Source organism: Aythya fuligula, chromosome Z, assembly GCF_009819795.1.
Source record: "Aythya fuligula isolate bAytFul2 chromosome Z, bAytFul2.pri, whole genome shotgun sequence".
In the NCBI taxonomy this organism is placed as follows: domain Eukaryota; kingdom Metazoa; phylum Chordata; class Aves; order Anseriformes; family Anatidae; genus Aythya; species Aythya fuligula.
The window spans coordinates 38,462,474-38,479,661 of record NC_045593.1 but is presented as its reverse complement, the minus strand read 5'-3'; the positions used below and the strand labels follow the sequence as shown (position 1 = coordinate 38,479,661).

Here is a 17,188-nt window from a genome sequence, read left to right as displayed (position 1 = left end):
CACATTCACGTGAACAAAATTGCACAGTTCTGAATTTCAAGTAGCAAACTGTTTAATTGGTGTATACATCAAAGTCATAAACCACAGCTAGGGTACATTCAGTTTATCAGTGCTAAGATGCTGATAACATTAGTGGAGCAAAAACAGTCCTTGCTCTGTATCCTCACTGTTTATAGCCTCCTCTTCCATAACATTGGGTAGTCAACAACCCCTGCAATACCAAGACACTACTTTCACTCCTTTCTTGTACTTCAATCATGACCAGAGTAAAAGCAAACAGCAGACTGAAACACACAATAAAGGACCTATGATAGTTAATGATGATTTTTAGTTTACAACACCTGTAGTATGAACTTTCTACACATTCCTATATTTACTAATGGCAATGAAAATGTCTTACTAGGTTTAAGGGAAGTGCATCACAGATTGTGTCAGTGCTGAAATGCATTCATTTTGTCTCAGACTAAATTTAATAAAGCCAATTAAACTCATTCAACCCTACATTTAGTCTGTCAGATATATGTATATGGTGATCTTTGCTCTTTTATTGTTCTTTCTTGAACAGAAAACATTGTCTTTGTTTTACAGATATCAGAACTGTATCTCTTCTTATTGTAGCTACTTTAATAAGCAATCATGAGAAGACATCAGGAAAGTCAGAAAATTCTTACTGCTGCTTCCAAATCAGAAGAGTTTTCATCTGTGCTTGATATTCACAGATTTAGTGATACAGCATTTCAGTGAATGAAAGCCCTTATCAACAAGTGTGAATGGAAGTCAAAAAGTATCATGGGAGGAGTCCTTTACTGCATGAATAGTGGGCAGTAAAACCTTATCATAAAAATGCCTGTCTAAAATAAATCTTTCAGTAAGCTAATTAGCAGCCTACTGTGTTGTGGTTTAACCCAGCCAGCAGCTAAACACCACACAGCCTCCCCACTCCCTCTCTGGGATGGGAGAGACAAACCGGAAAGTGAAGCCTGTGTGTTGAGATAAAGACAGTTTATTAAGACAGAAAAATAATAATAACAATAAATAATAATAATAATAGTAATTACAAGTAATAATAATGAATACTATATATGTATAATAATATATAAGTGATGCACAATGCAAATTATGCTCACCACCCACTGACCAATGCCCAGCCTAACCCCGAGCAGCCGGCCCTCCCACCCCGGCTAGCCACCCCTATCTGTTGTTCAGCATGACCCCAAATGGTATGGAATACCCCTTTGGCTAGTTTGGGTCAGCTGTTCTGGGTCTGTCCCCTCCCAGCCTGCCCGCTGGCAGGACAGAGTGAGAAGCTGAAATGTCCTTAGCTTGGTGTAAGCACTGCTCTGCAGCAACTAAAACATCAGCATGTTATCAGCACTCTTCTCATCCTAAGCCAAAACACAGCACCTTACAAGCTACTAGGATGAAAATTAACTCTGTTCTAACTGAAACCAGGACATGTGTCCTAAGTACTGTTCAGAACTAGCAATTACATTACCTTGCATTTGTAAGGCTGTGCTGTTCGGAAGAACTGAGAATGTAAAGTATTTTCAGCAGATGCCATTCTGCTACCCATTTGATTATTCTGATGAAGGGAATGAGACAGGTTCTGAGAAAAGCTGGAGAGCACTCTCTAAATGCAAAGGCACACCATAAAACAGAAAAAGAGAAATGCAAATTAGGGACAAAGTTTGCCTGTATTTATCTCTGACTTCAGTGGCACCTGTGCAGTCATTCAGAGACTAGTGAGTCATCCATCATTGCAAACTACAGCTGAAGCTTATATCAACAAGGAGAAAAAAATGGCCTGTTTCACATTTAATTTAAAATATATATATATATATTTTTGAATCTCTAAAACATAAAATACTGATTTCGCCAATACTACAATTTAAACAACAAAGCTTGCACAACAATGGGATCATCCAACCTGGAATTTTTTCCAAGTGCCAGTCCTTACAAAATGTGCCATAAGTTCTTAAAAAGACAAAAGTTCTCTGAACTTTTTGCTGACCGTTTTGTCCAAAGGATGGTGTTTCTAGCATTTGGTCTAGACATTAGACATATCTGTCTGTTTTAATTGCAACTTTTCCACAGCTAGCAAATTCATAAAACACATAAGCATGGAATACACTTAAATGATGGCCTTCAAACAAATACAGTGACATCCTGAGCTATTTTAAGGTGTAATACTTTAGATTTTCTTTGTGACAAGTGGTAGACATTTCACAGAATTTACCTTGTGTTTTCTGTACAGATCATTGTACAGAATTCGGAAATGTTTCCTTGTGTAGCTGCTCCGATAAGCTCCACCAAGAAGGTACTCTACAACCAGCCCAATATCAATCAGGGATATCTTATAATCCGAAGGAAGTGTACTCTGGAACGCCAAATGTCACAAACATTTTGTGATGTTATTACGTGCAACCTGCTATCACTGATACTATGAAGGAACTCTGGAAGAAGGTGCAACTGACAGCTACTGCATCAGTCAAGAAGTGTAAACAGTCTTTAGGCATATGATATCGCTCTAGTAGGGAGAAAAGAGGTATACTGACATTTTCAGCCTAAGAAGTGTGACATCTGCTGTCCACTGCATACACATCACATAGGGAAATACATTGCAATGTTCACAAGATGAGCTACATTCAACACTGAAGGTAATTAATTGTACTTCAGTACAATTCAGTACTTCAGTACAATTTTTATCAGCCAGAGAGGCTGGTAAAAATCTTCCTTTTCAGATAACAGAGCAAACTGGTAGAGTACAATTTGCTCATTAAACCAGTTCATTAATTAAAAATTAAGGTATAGATGAAGCATACATTTAATGTTGTAGAATAATTCCAGGAGGCTTGTAGTCTCTTGTAGAGGCTCAAGACTGTCATGGTAACTAGGACAGTAGCTGCACTTGTAGTAGTTGTACCTTCCAAGTATGTCACTACTTGTGTTCAAAGCACAACTGCTTCCCTGGGTACATCCAGTGTACTTCCAAGACACAAGATTTGTGACAAATTAGTTGAAGAAAGATTATCTTCCATGCATATTTTAGATATTATCAATAAAAACTTAAAGTGCAACTCTTGGAAATGAAAAATGTGCCTGCCTGAACATAAACAGGACGAGAGGTATTAACAGGATCAGAGGAGTCTATGCCTTTCAGACTGTAAAAAGCCATTTTATTCATTAGGCTGAGTTTTTTTCATTGGACTTTCATGGTAACCCTTAGTGTAGCTAGCAAAAGCCACCCAGTCTTTTCAACCTAACAAGAGGCACCAACATGTTGAGCATTCTTGGGCAAAAGCGTGTCTCACAGCTTGACACCTCCAAAATTAAGAAATAGGCCAGTAATTATAGTCCTAAGTACCCACATTTGTAGATACTTCTCTGCACAAGTAACATATACTGAATGCTAGCAGGGGCAGACTGCAATGTATCTCCATTCAAACAAAGCAGCAGCAAAGCTGGTCACACTAATGGAGAAAACTCCATTCGCAGACTGGAAGAACAGAATGTATTTTCAACACTGCAATCCTCCAGGTCCATCATATAAATTAAACCCAAAATATGTCTCTCAGTGTGGGAAAACACAGAAAATCGTTTGCCACGAAGATCTGAACACCCTGTGCCCTCCTATTGCATAGCATCAATGGCATTGACATGGAGGTCACCCACAAAAAGAAAATCTCAGAAATCCCAATACTTGAGACCAGAGAAATAGTCAGATTTATTTATTTATTTATTTAGTATTCATAACCTGGAATGAATTGGCCAATTAATCTAGTTTTGGATCTAGGCATCTCTTGCAGTGGAGACTAGATGCAGAAAGGACACTTATCCGTTTCTGGTTAAGCAAAGCTGTCAGGGATAATGAAAATATGAAATAAATTAAATGTAGCTATATAACAAGGCTGTCACTAAACTAAGTCAGCCAGAGCTCCATGCAATAGTCATCCACTGCCACCTTCTGTTCTTCTAGACACTGCAGCACAGTAAAGTAATATTTCTTGTCACGTAATCTTTCTGTTACTGCTTAGCACAGAAAACCTCTTTCTTTCACTTTAGGGGAAAAAAAGAAAAATATTACCTCACTAAGCATAATCACTGTACTAATTCACTAAGTCTTTTGTACAATCCCTTCATAATACCACTTTAGTAACTTGAGAAAGAGACAGTCTGATCTATACGAACCTCTGGCTTTGAAATTAAGGTACAGGACCTTTGGGAACATTCAGTGGTAGTAGGTTAGTTAATTGCTTGGGGGGATTCGTGGGATGAAGATAAAACCATTTAGTAGATACAGGAGTATGATAATGAAAACATCATTTCTATTCCTTCATATTCCCCAGTATAGTCTAATAGCAGTCTGCCACTGGACACTAAAGTTTTAAATTACTATTTTTACTCCACAGCTTCTCCATTACCTGTTTCACATCTCGAACTAGGTGATGCAAAAGTAGATTTGATGGTCCTTGTTTCTGTAATGTGAAAAGAAAAAGTAAATCAACACATCTCTAAATTTGAAAAATAATATTGAGGAAATAAGTTTAGAGATCCTCAGAATAAGCCATTGTGATTCACACTGTCCCCACAAACCTCTTCAAAAACATTTCAATTCCAATCTGTAGCACCTCTATTAACTTAAATCTTAATATGTTGTACATCAGTAGGAATCACTTTGGTTAAACAGCATATCATTTACAACAAAGTAAGTATACATCAGATACTGGATTAAAAGCAGAGCATAATTCTCATGAACTTCAGATGAGCAGTCTGGTTCAAGTCAATGAATTGAAAAATAAAAAGCTGGGACATCAATCCAATAATCCTTCATTGCAATCAAAACTGATCAAAACCCATTCATTTTCGATTTTTCTCAAAAGCCCTTTATTTAAAAAAAAAAAAAAATAACAAAAAAATAAAAGTGGCCCAGCCTAATCTCTTAAGGAAAACAGGAAAACAGTAAACTTTCTATAAATGTTTATCCAAAGCTATTAGTGTGCCTTTTGTACACTGGGATTTCAAATACTAACCGTATTGTAGAGTTCTTCCAAACGAGATATGGTAAGAAAATGGTGCATGTTTACTCCATGTTCTATTAACAGCTTCACAAAATCCACGCGGTCCATCACTAAAGCATCCTGCATTGCTTGTTCCAAAGCACCAACCTTCAGAAGGACAGAAATAGATGGAAAGGTTAGAAAGTTATCTTCTTATGGAACTAAATAAAAGATTCCTGGGCAGTTAAAGATCTGTTTATCACACTGATTTGTCTTTATGTATATTCGAAGTATACAGTAAAAAAGAAAATTATACTGGAAGAAGCACCTACCTAAAAAATCTAGTAGCAAGGGGGAGTAAAACTGTGTCTCCATAAACCCAACATCTGTAAAGACCTTTACAAGTCTATCTTTACAACCAGACTTGGATAATAATATACTCTACAGCATGGTACTCTCCTACTCTTCAATTCACTTCAGAAGCTAATGTATGATAATGCTGGGGGCAGGAGGAAAGCCTCTCTTTTTTGACATATGACAAAAGCCATTTCAAGGTACTATATTTCAAGATCTCTCTATAGAACTCTAAGTTCTTTAAAGCAGACTTCTCTTCACATATGTGAGAGAATCTGTGTTAGGATAAACTCTCTCCAACACACTGCAAAGCAGAGCTCTACCTACAGCAGTGTCCAAACTGTGAAAACACTCTAGTCATAGTACTTATGCAGAATTTAAGAGGACTTCTACATGCAAAATAACAAAGGAGCTGGACATAGAGTCACAGAACCCCAAGTCCTTCAGCCTGTCTTCATAGGAGAGGTGCTCCTGCACTCTGATCACCCTTGTGGCCCTCCTCTGGACTTGCTCTAATCATAGAACCATAGAACATCCCAGAGTTGGAAGGGACCCATAAGGATCATCGAGTCTAACTCCTGGCACCACACAGGTCTACCCAAAAATTCAGACCATGTGACTAAGTGCACAGTCCAAATGCTTTTTAAATTCCGACAGGCTTGGTGCTGTGACTGCTTCCCTGGGGAGCCTGTTCCAGCACACGATAACCCTCTGTGTTCTCCAGCAACAGATCTAGGAGGTCACCTTTCCTAGTTGGCACCCTAAGCAACTGCAAGAAGTTAGAAATTATCATCAAGGTGCTTTAGGAAACTCCTGGATCTGCTCCTGTTGGCCATGTGGTAATCCAAGTTGACATCTGGCAAGTTGAAGTGCCCCATAAGGACAAGGACAGTTACGTCCATGTCCTTCTTGTGCTGGGGCCCCAGGTGGGGTCTCATGAGAGCAGAGTAGAAGGGGAGAATTCCCTCCATGCTGGCCATGCTTTTGACGCTGCCCAGAATACAGTTGGGCTGCAAGTGTACATTGCCAGCTCATGTTGAGTTTCTCATCAACCAACACCCGTAGGTTCTTCTCCTCAGGGCTGCTTTCAATCCAGCCTGTATCTGTGCTTAGAGTCGTCCAAAAACAAACTGCACTGTTCCAGTGCACAATCACGCTCTCAGTGAAGAATTTTTTCATAATACCCAAATATCCATGTGTAAACAGTTGACACTTACAACTGCATTGGATAGGTACTCCTCTTTAATCAAGAAAGAATTTAGGTCAAAATAGAAGTTTAAAACAGTGGTTTTGGTGGTTTTTTTTTCTTTTTTTTTCTTGTTGTTTTGTTTTGTTGTTGTTGTTGTTTGGTTTGTTTGTTTGTTTTAATTTACAATGTATGAAGAAAGTGTTGTTATTTTAAGATTGTTTCCTACTTAATTGGCAGAAGATTTTCCAGAACATGTTTTTTTCCAATTTCTGCTTGGAGAAGCATCTAGAGATGTAAGCATTGTTTATTACAAACTCTTTTCATCTTACTCAAAGGGGAGAAAATTATTTCATTATTTGACAATGACTTTTCATTCAAAATGGTGCTGAACAATTGTGCAGATATGAAGAGGTACACAGATCTTTTTCAAGCACATCTGAAGTAGAGGAGCAGGAGCAGGGGGACTGCCAGTAAATACATAAAGGCCAAAGGATGATTAAGGTGTAAAGGAAACATGAGAAAAGAGAAGTCTATTACGGAAATGGCAAATTAATTCATTGCCTCACCGCTCACTACAGAATATGTTAGGAAAGTTCCTACATTAAAGCTGTTCTTTATGGCAGACAAATCTGAGGAACTATGTCAAACTGAACTGTCGGTAGAAAAGATTTTAGAAGTCATCAGTAAAGTGGTAGAAACTGTCAGTACCAGGTAGTATTCACTATAAGATCTCCCAAGAAACAGATGCATAGCTGAAATCAGCCCTCTTAACAGCAGAATGGGAGATATATTAAAAAAATAAAAATAAAAAAAAAAAAAGAAAAGACAAAGAAAAGTTTTACTTTGATAAATATGCACTCTTACAACAAATGGGAAGTCCCAGACCTCTCAGCCTTTCCTCATAGGACAGGTGCTCCAGTCCCTTAATCACCTTTGTGGCCCTACATTGGACTCCCTCCTCCCTCCAGTATGTCCAGATAGCTGTTGTACTGGCAGGGAGAATAGAAATGGACAGTCTTCCAGGTGCAGCTTCACCAGCGCTGGCAATACTTTGCCTAATGCAGCCAATGGTATTGTTAACCTTTGTAGTGGCATATTGCTGACTCATGATTAACGTGGCATATACTAGGTCATTTTCTGCAAAGCTGAGCCACAATGGCATGCTAACCACAAGTAATTTTATTTCTACTTGACAACACCATAAAGGAATCGGTATTTGTATTGGGATATCCGTATTCTCTTGAGCTAGGAAAAAAGAGATAACACTCCTTTGTAGTTTATTCCTTCAAAGAAAAGAATGTTCTGGGTTACCGTGAAACGTCTGTGATCATCAGTGATTGCCAACATAGGCTTGAGGGATACATATTCAGAAGGACCACTAAAACTGTTTGAAAAAGCTAGCAGTGAAAACTATGGAAATTTTAGATAGCATGTCTTCTCTGGGTAAACAAGCACAACTGATGCCCTCAACTGTCTCTACAGTTGAGCACTTTGCAGTTCTAAGAAAAATGCTTCTTCAAAATTAGAGATGAAGACTGACTCCAAGCACCAAACTACTCCTCATTTAAAGCCTGACAAATGGAAATCATGGAAAAATCAGTTTTCAAAATAAAGTGTAAAGTTACTGTGAAAAAATAAAATGTACCTTCCAGTGTTGTCCATAAACCAATATATGTTTCTTGGCAATATCTAGCTGGTTCCAGGCCAATGCCAAATCCAGCTGATCTGAAGCAGACATATTTGTACCTAGGAAACAAGCAAAGGACCGAGTAGTCTTCACACATTGATGTTACTCCTTTGCTTTAAAAGGATAAACCAGTGGGACTGAACATTAGATGAAAGCAGATTGCATTTTCAGGTACCTTTCAGGAGTGCAGTCAGAATTGCCAAATCAATGTCCTGCTGCTCTTCAGACTCCACATCAAGTATGGTTATCTGTTAGAATTGCAGAATTACACTATTTCAGGTGAGGTAACGAAGTCTATGGTTATTTCTTCTTGGTTGTAGTAGATTAAATCATAAACTTTTCAACACGAACACTGGCAAAGGCCTGGGCATGATTTTCCTTTGTTTCAGAAAGACAATGTACCATTTTGCTTTGTAATACAATACCATACAAGGCAAATTAGCATCAACCTACTGCATAATAACATGTCTGTTTCCTTTTGATTAGTTTTAAAGCTGCAAAATGTTAAAAGGCAACATGATGAATAACTATGTAGCTTTCAACTAGAAAACAGACACTCCGATTAAGCAAAACAAGTAATAATAAAAACATATTGGATAGCTTCCATTTTAGTAATCATTGCTACAACTGTCATTATTCCCAGAACAAATATTTGGCAACTCCAAATAAGCTCCTGAGCCAATAAACATGACAGCACAGTTTACCCTGATATTGGGAGAGAAATTCTAGCACAGTTCTGGTACAAGTAGAAGAATGGCTAGAACCATTTCCAAATTACCAAGAAGACAGCAGTAGAGCATTAAAAAAAAAATAATAATAATAATTAATTGATCTTTCCTGTGAAAACAAAGATATCCAGCCTCTACTAAAATCAGAAAGGCTGTCATTTCATAACCAGCCATCAAGACTTCCAAAGTTAACTAAGCAGTCTCTGTGTAGCTACTTAGTATATAAATTAGTACAGACACTTTTTTATTATATTTACTTTAGGGATAACACCATTACTTTTACAACTGCTGTGTCCATGCCAACCCACCACAGGAAGGGAAAAAAGTGTAACAGCAAATTAAGATATAAAAAAGTCAGAGTGCTAATCACACTCACAGACTCTCTGTGCTCCATGCATTCCATCAAAATGTGAAATAGGTGACTGGACTGTTTCTGTCCCAAACTAAATATATTCTGAATCATTACCAAAACCTCCTCCTTCACTTGAGGGCGCAGCTCCCTGAAAAACAGATATACATGCTAAAATATGTATTTTTTGGGCTACTTCTTCCCGGCCCAAATGACATCTAAGCAAGAGATAGAGACTGCAGAGACACTCGGAGATCTCTTTTACATCTGCTTCTCTGTTGACATCTTCCTCCCTTTGCTCAACAAAACAAAACAAAGGCATTCAATAACTTAAATTATTATTCACACAGACATTTGTTCTGACCATACATATATACTACCGGAAATTGAATAAATGGAACAGTTTTTTATTTTTAATGGATTATCCATGAATATAAAGCAAACAGACACTAAAAGTTTAGAAACTATTTTTTCTTTCTGAATTAATTTAGGGATAAAATTAAATTCCTCATTAGTCTTGATATCTCTCTGTTGCCCTCATCTTTTTTCCCCTCATTTCTGTCTGCTAACCCTTCTGTTCATATTCTTCTTTTCTTCTCAAATGACAGGTTTTCTATTTTATTTTTTTAAAGATAAAATATTGAGGACAAAGTGAAAAAAGTGCCCACTACAATACATTGGGGAAAAATACTACCTCTTCCTCCCTTCTCCCCCTCCCCACAGGTGTTTTATGGCCCCTCCCAATACAACAGACCATGCACTACTCACCCTGTATCACCTGTGTGTTTGTGGGTAAAAGCCAGGATATCTGCAGCTCTGCCAGTGCCATCATAGACCACCACCGGGACAGGTGGACTGGTCCTCACGTACTCCCACACCATTAGAATCACATTGGGACCTCCTTCCACCACCAACCCAACTATGGGTACACCTTGGCCCATTCCTGTTTCAAAACACATGTAACCAGTTACAAACAGGTCTGTCACACACAGACACACACACACACAAAAATTAAATTAAATTAAATTAAAAACTCAGGACATCTGATCAATACTCAAGAAGGAGTCTCACGGTAACTATGCAATTCAGCGGAGAGGAAAACATACCTCCACTGTCTCTAATTTAAGACTGATTTTCAGAGAACTTCTGTGACAGATCAAAATGACCATGAAAACTTCTCAATAAAGTTCTAGCATCAGAAAGAAGGAATATCATTTTGAATATCCTGCCCTTTATATTAACTCTCACACATACAAGGACACTGACAGCATTTTAAATGCGATCCATATCCATTTTCTTACCTGCATATATAAAAAAAAGTAACGAGGCACCTTCTAAGGACTTTCTCAAGTTTTACACTAGCAGGCTATTTTTCTTACTAATCAGAAATATTTCCAATAAGATGCAATAATAATAAAAAGTAGAAATAGTCTGACTTAAAGTCCTAATAAAAAATATCAGAGGCTGAGTAAGAAGCTCTAAATATGAACAGATTAAAAACAGAGTTAGTTTCTAAATATTATACTGTAAGCAAATTAAGAAAACAAGGAATCAATATCATAACTCTAATAAAGTTTTTTAACATACGTAAAGATTTAAATCATTAGGTAATAATGTACTTTCCACAAGTGACTTATAGAAACTAGTACATAAAAAGAAACACTTGTTTATGTAATAAATATTTCCTTCATTATTTTTATACTATAATTCAGTTACTGTGTAAGCAACCAATGGAAGTTGCACAAAGTGACAAACAGAAACACTGGATAAAAGTATTCCTTTTGCAACCAGTCTTTGCTTCTGTACGTGGGGAGGACACAGGTTGGTAATATAAACAAGTGATAAGGATAAAAGTAATAAAAAAGGGAGAAGAATACAAATTCAACTGAATGTGAGTTTTTCTGCCTGGCAAAATGCTGCAAAACTGTCTAGTGCTTATATAAAGACCATGCAAAACTGTGTGAACTGAGCAAATGCTCAATCAATACTGAATAATCTGAATCATTTAGATGTCCCTACAACTAAGAAACCAAAATGTGAGTTAGTCCAGATGCAAAATGCTTTATGAGAATGCTGTCCTTTTTATTTTTCTGATATTCAAAATTCAAGACAGTTGCACTGTCAATCTCAGTGAAATCTACAGAAAATGAATCAGAATCATTTTGGTTGCAAAAGACCCTTAAGATAATTAAGTCTAACCATCAACTTAACACTACCAATTCCACCATTAAACCACATCCCTAATTGCCACATTCACAAGAAGAGGACAGGAAATGTCAAGTACTTTCATGATTTTTTAAATAGGGTTTCTGTAATAAAGCTGACCATGGTAGTACTTACTTGCATGTATTTTTTGAAGTGACAAATACTTCTCCAAATTCCTCCTGAGCATCATTTCATTCCCATATTTGCCTACTGTCCCATCATCTGCCATTAGAAAATGAGAATGCATGCTGTTGAGGGTACTTAGCTTGCTGAGTGGATTACCAAGGGTCTGGTATAGGCAAACTACCTATGAAAACCAAAATAAAAAGATCTTCACAGATACCAGCACAATATCACCAGATACGTCATCTCATTTGTATGTATTTCTTCATCACATTGCAATCTTCTGAAAGTCTCTACCATGCTTTTCGTTGCTTTAGTCAAGAATGGGCTTTCATTTTATATGATCTTAACAGCAACAAAACCACAATTTATAACACAGAAAACATTTCTGATTAGGCAGGCTTGCAGTCCTTAGTCAGGGTCACTGCCTGCCTTTCTTTGCAACAGTTGAAACACAATGGCATATTTTTCCTGGGTGTATTTCTGTTAAATGGTAGCTTACATGTTTTTATCAGGAATTAATGTGCCTTACATATCATATGTTTTTCAACAGCTAAGTAGATTGTGCCCCCACATTGGCACTTACATAAAATTCTAATTTACGAACAAAAATCACACATAATAGTAGCCTTTTTGTGTATACCATTAACCTGATTGCCTATCCTAAATCAAATGAATATAGAAATACATCATTAGCATCATCGGAGTTACCTAATTAATTACAAAATTTCAAAAAAGGAATGACAATGTCCTATAAGAAATGTTTTTAAATTATTCATTTACGTAAGAAAAACAAAATACATTGTCTCAACATGCCACAGAATTCCCCTCCTGCACAAAATCTAAGCCTCTGTTACTACGAAAAAATACCAAATCAGGGAAATAAAGCAAACAGAAAATAAGGCATGCACAAAAGCTAAAACTTTGCCAGAACATGAAGGGTTTTATTAAAATGCGTTAAACTCACATCTTTGCCAATGAGATCCCTCTGGTTCTCAATGATACCCCATGGGGGAATCCCAACAGCACAAATCTTTCTCAGGTATCGTGAGGTACGACCTTTCAGTGCATCCCCCACATGCCTGGACACTCCTAAAAAATAATTATCATTTTTCTTTTACATTATAGACTCTCTACGGGACAGAAATGAAAGAGTTTTCCATCATGTAATTTATTCTGTGGTTATGTTTTGATCAGAAATAAACATTCTCCCTGCTTCTATACCTGATGTGCCTTGCAGTAATTGTAAAGCTCAGATGTAATGTGCCAATGCTTCATACTCAATACAAATTTTTAGTTAATAATTCTAACATATGTGCTACTGGGGCTTTCTACCTAAACTGAAACTTCATTATTTACATAACTGCAGAGGCTGGTTCTCCTGTAAGGTCACTTGATTGAATAAAAACTAAAGAAGTAAAATTGTTTCAGTTCTGTGGCTTACTGACCACCTCAGTTTTTGAGAGTAGAAAAATACACAGAGATTTTTAGATAATAATACACTAGTTGTAATGATTAACATAACTCAAGAAAAATCTTATTTATAAAACAGAAGTTAAATTTAGATTTGAAAACAGTTTCAAAAACACTGCTTCTAGACCTCAGGAGCTAAATATTTCAATAAAGCAGATAAAATTGACTGAAAATAAGCACTGCTTATCTACTGTCAGTTGGCACTATATTTCTTACTACATGCAGAATACTCTTTGCTCATTAATAGAACAATAAAAAATAAATAGAACGATAAAAATAAATATAAAAAAATATTCAGAATGCTTGTCAACAGCATAGGCACTGTTACTCTTTGAATTATGCATTGTTCCTAAACCAGAAATGCTTTGTTTTTGTGGTAAAATATCACAAATATCAAACAATTTCATTATATTTTCCCCAAAAATATATGCTTATATACAGACAGAGAACACTAAAGGGAAACTAAAACAAATAAGAATTACAATACCGCTGTTGATGCCTTCTGTAATTATCCATGCTCCTGTAGTCTCAGCAGCCTTCACCAGTCCTTTGCTGAAAACCTGCTTGATCTTCGAGGGAAGCTGGAAATTTTGAATGCCTCCATGAATGGAGATAACTAGCTTTGGCAACTCCATTTGCCATTCTTTAACCATCAAGTGTAACAGCTGATCCAAATTGCTATCATAAGAGAGTCTAATATACTGGAAGAAATAGTCAAAAAAAATGGGTAAAATAAACACCCTTAAAATACTCCTAGAGAAGAAAATGCAACATCTTATGAAGTTCCCACCTCTGACATCTTAAACACCTTGTGCAGGATCACAGCTTTCATAACACAGTTAAAGTGATAACACAAAAATACAGCAGTGAGCAGTACAGACAAAAAGACAAGCTATTCTTAGTTACAGTGAAGTTCAACATAAAAATATTATGCACACACTCTAACTTGAATTACGTTTAGGTTCCCCTGCTCTTTTAAGAAAAACCATCCAATATTCACCCAGTGTCACTCTTCACTTTTCTTACACTAGAATTATAAGAAAAAATCAGACATATATACCCTCAACATTCATTAATAATGGAATTACATGCAAACCTTGGCATGGTAAGTGTGATCTCCATCTTGAAATTTGATTGTTCCAAATGCATCTGTTGGACTCATCTTTGTATGTTTTTGCACAGACCATTCTTCATCTCTCTGCAGGGCAGACTGATAGACAGGCCAACTACAGTTTAATCCTGGGTGATCTCCAATCAGACGTCCACAGCAGCATCTCACATTAGAGAGGTCAGATAAAGAGATTAGATATAACAAAACAAATTTATACTATACACACTTGTGCACAGCTCTAGGATCATCACTAAAATAGCCTACATAGTTTTCCTGTAAAGAAGAGTATCTCTCTGACACCAAATAAAATAAAAAGGAGCTCAGCTAAAAAATCTCAGAAATGACAAAATGACATTGAATTAAATATACATGCTTTACTAGATACATGACTTGTTCTCTGTCTTGAGAACACTGCTAACAGTTTGACAGTTTACCCATAAATTAATTTTGACCTAGTATTTACTGGTCTTGTGAAATTTCAGAGGAATATCTTAGGACACCAAGATTTGCTATGATTATTACCAGAGGTTATTCTAGGTACTGAAGAAAGATCTAGTAGTTACAGCCATTAACTGAGAGGAGAGGAGCAACCCTCAATCTAGAGAGACCATTGTACTAACCCTTGGACATCAGCAAAGTAAATATACAAAATAAATTAAGTGCAACATTATGAGAAATTTAGCAGAAGCTCAGTTAGCATTTAAGGTTTGCAACAGGATGAATAACCTAGACTCCAAATTCAATCAGTATTACTGTCATACAGGCTCCAACAGGCTCCAGCCTGTTCTACAAAGGTAAATTTGATGTATTCACAGTGACATCTGACACTCCAGTTTTCCTTTAGACATTTCAAATGTTAACATGCTCTGCGAAATGGAGATAAATTCTTCCCCTTTAGTCTGTAAAATAACAAATAACCTCCAAAAGCCCAAATTCAGTCAAAACACTGCCTTCAGACTCTGATGCATTCCTTGTGCATCTAGGTGCAAGCTAGATGTAAACTTGATCTGCAAAACCCTGAAAAGCTCAGAAAGAGACACTATTTTTTGTGTAGATAAGTGTAAACTAACTTGTGAAAGATAAATACATTAAAAAAAAAAAAAGCCCTAAGCAAATTAAGGAAGTCAACTAAGCAAACTGGAGAAGGAAGCCTCCTACAGTTATGGGTTTATTAAAATAAAATAAAATAAAATAAAATAAAATAAAATAAAATAAAATAAAATAAAATAAAATAAAATAAAATAAAATAAAATAAAATAAAATAAAATAAAATAAAATAAAATAAAATAAAATAAAATAAAATAAAATAAAACAAAACAAAACAAAACAAAACAAAACAAAACAAAACAGGAAATAGCAGAGCAGGCACAGGAGCTGATGAAACTAGCTACTGATCTAGAAACCTTATTCTGATGACCCCAAAATCTAAACCTGCTGTAATTCAGACTCCTCAGAGGCAGTCCAGGTCAAGGATCATGAATTAGACAAAAAGTATCCAAGCTGGAACTTGGAGAATAAGCCAGTCACACCAAAACATTTACAGATACACAATGAAATGACTATTTCAGGAAACTGCATGGGTTCAACACAGGTGGAAGATCGTTGCAGACCTTGCAAGTGCTGTCAAATAGCACGTGGACTTAGACTTCATTGAGAGTTGCTACATAGGCCTACCTGCTCTAAAAGTGTTTCAGAGAAATGTAGCTGCAGAGCCAGATAACACAAGCAAAACAGCCTTGGATAACATCTGCCTGCAAAGGACATGAGGGTAATGACTATACATGTTTATGGCTCTGCCCATGTGCCACAGAGGAAGGACCACAAAAAAGAAATAGCTTTGATTGGTCTTCAGAAGGCATATTTCCTTACAGGTAAGGTATTAGCCTCCTTGCTCCATTTTTTTTCCTCATTCTTTTGATCTTCTGGGGACTCCAGGGTATGAGACAGTAAGATGTCCAAACCCCGCCCCCCCCCCCCCCCCCCCCCCAAAAAAAAAAAACAGAGAAATCTCCAGATGAAAAATGAGTAAGAGTATCCTTATTCATTTTGGTCCTGAAAATATCTTGTTGTCACCATTCTGCTCCTGGAGTGGTCTCACCATAACAAACCCATTTATGCAGGAGTCATTCTGGAAGACAGTTAGCCAATAGTAGCCCCACCTAAATACTACATTAACTTTAATTACTTACTATACCACATTACACAGTCCAACTCAGCACAGGTCAGTGCTTGGAAGAGCAGCACTGAAAAGCAATCAGGTTCATTATCACTGCATTAAATTTTCTAAAATCTGAATTAATTTCAGTCTACAGAGTAAGAACTACATGATCAAATACGAGCACAGAATGACTATCTCACATTACTGCTCCATGCAGGGTCACATTAACAGTACTTTCCACAGCAGCAAGAGCCAGAGCAACCTTCCTTTTTAAAGCAGAGATCCTATAGAAAGCAACCAACTATCTGGCATGACAAATCAGTGCAGTAACCTTGAAACTGAGAGGCCCAATGAGCATTGAACAGTTTTAGTAATTAACAGCATTAGCACTGCATACTTAATGCTTAGATGCAAATATGCCCACAGGTGAGCTGCACTCAGAACAGTTCAGCTACATTCAGCAGACAATGAAGGAACTGCACGTGGACCAAACACGTGCAGGTTAGGGTACATACACCTGCTTTTACTTCAGCGATAACCGTAATAAGAGGTATGAACTCAAAGGGTCCTGTATTTCCAAGCAGCTCATGCTCTGCCACATGCTGGCATGCTCAGGATCTTCAGCCAACTAGCAGGGACAGACCAGGTGCTAAGGCCTTCCTGATGTGAGTGTTCAAAAGGCAAGACAAGAGGCTCTCTGAAAGGGTGAGGAAACCAAAGCACAACATCATACACATCTGTTTTGCTTTGCTTTTCTGTAAACTTTTGTGCTGTGTGTATAGCTACAGGGCTCAAGGAGGAGAAGAGCTCACAA

The 17,188-nt window shown here is 37.0% G+C and overlaps 1 protein-coding gene across 1 annotated transcript in view; it reads right to left on the bottom strand.

Moving 5' to 3' along the window:
* TRPM6 (transient receptor potential cation channel subfamily M member 6) overlaps nt 1-17,188 on the bottom strand; it is an 84,039-nt gene that overhangs the window by 46,615 nt on the left and 20,236 nt on the right. The window contains exons 4-15 of the mRNA XM_032205646.1: nt 14,202-14,379; nt 13,593-13,806; nt 12,600-12,724; nt 11,645-11,816; nt 10,073-10,247; nt 9,332-9,455; nt 8,403-8,475; nt 8,186-8,286; nt 5,031-5,165; nt 4,422-4,475; nt 2,237-2,377; nt 1,496-1,606 (exon numbers count right to left, since the gene is read on the bottom strand). Coding sequence (XP_032061537.1) covers nt 1,496-1,606; nt 2,237-2,377; nt 4,422-4,475; nt 5,031-5,165; nt 8,186-8,286; nt 8,403-8,475; nt 9,332-9,455; nt 10,073-10,247; nt 11,645-11,816; nt 12,600-12,724; nt 13,593-13,806; nt 14,202-14,379 — 1,603 coding nt within the window. The remainder of the gene's footprint in view (nt 1-1,495; nt 1,607-2,236; nt 2,378-4,421; nt 4,476-5,030; nt 5,166-8,185; nt 8,287-8,402; nt 8,476-9,331; nt 9,456-10,072; nt 10,248-11,644; nt 11,817-12,599; nt 12,725-13,592; nt 13,807-14,201; nt 14,380-17,188) is intronic.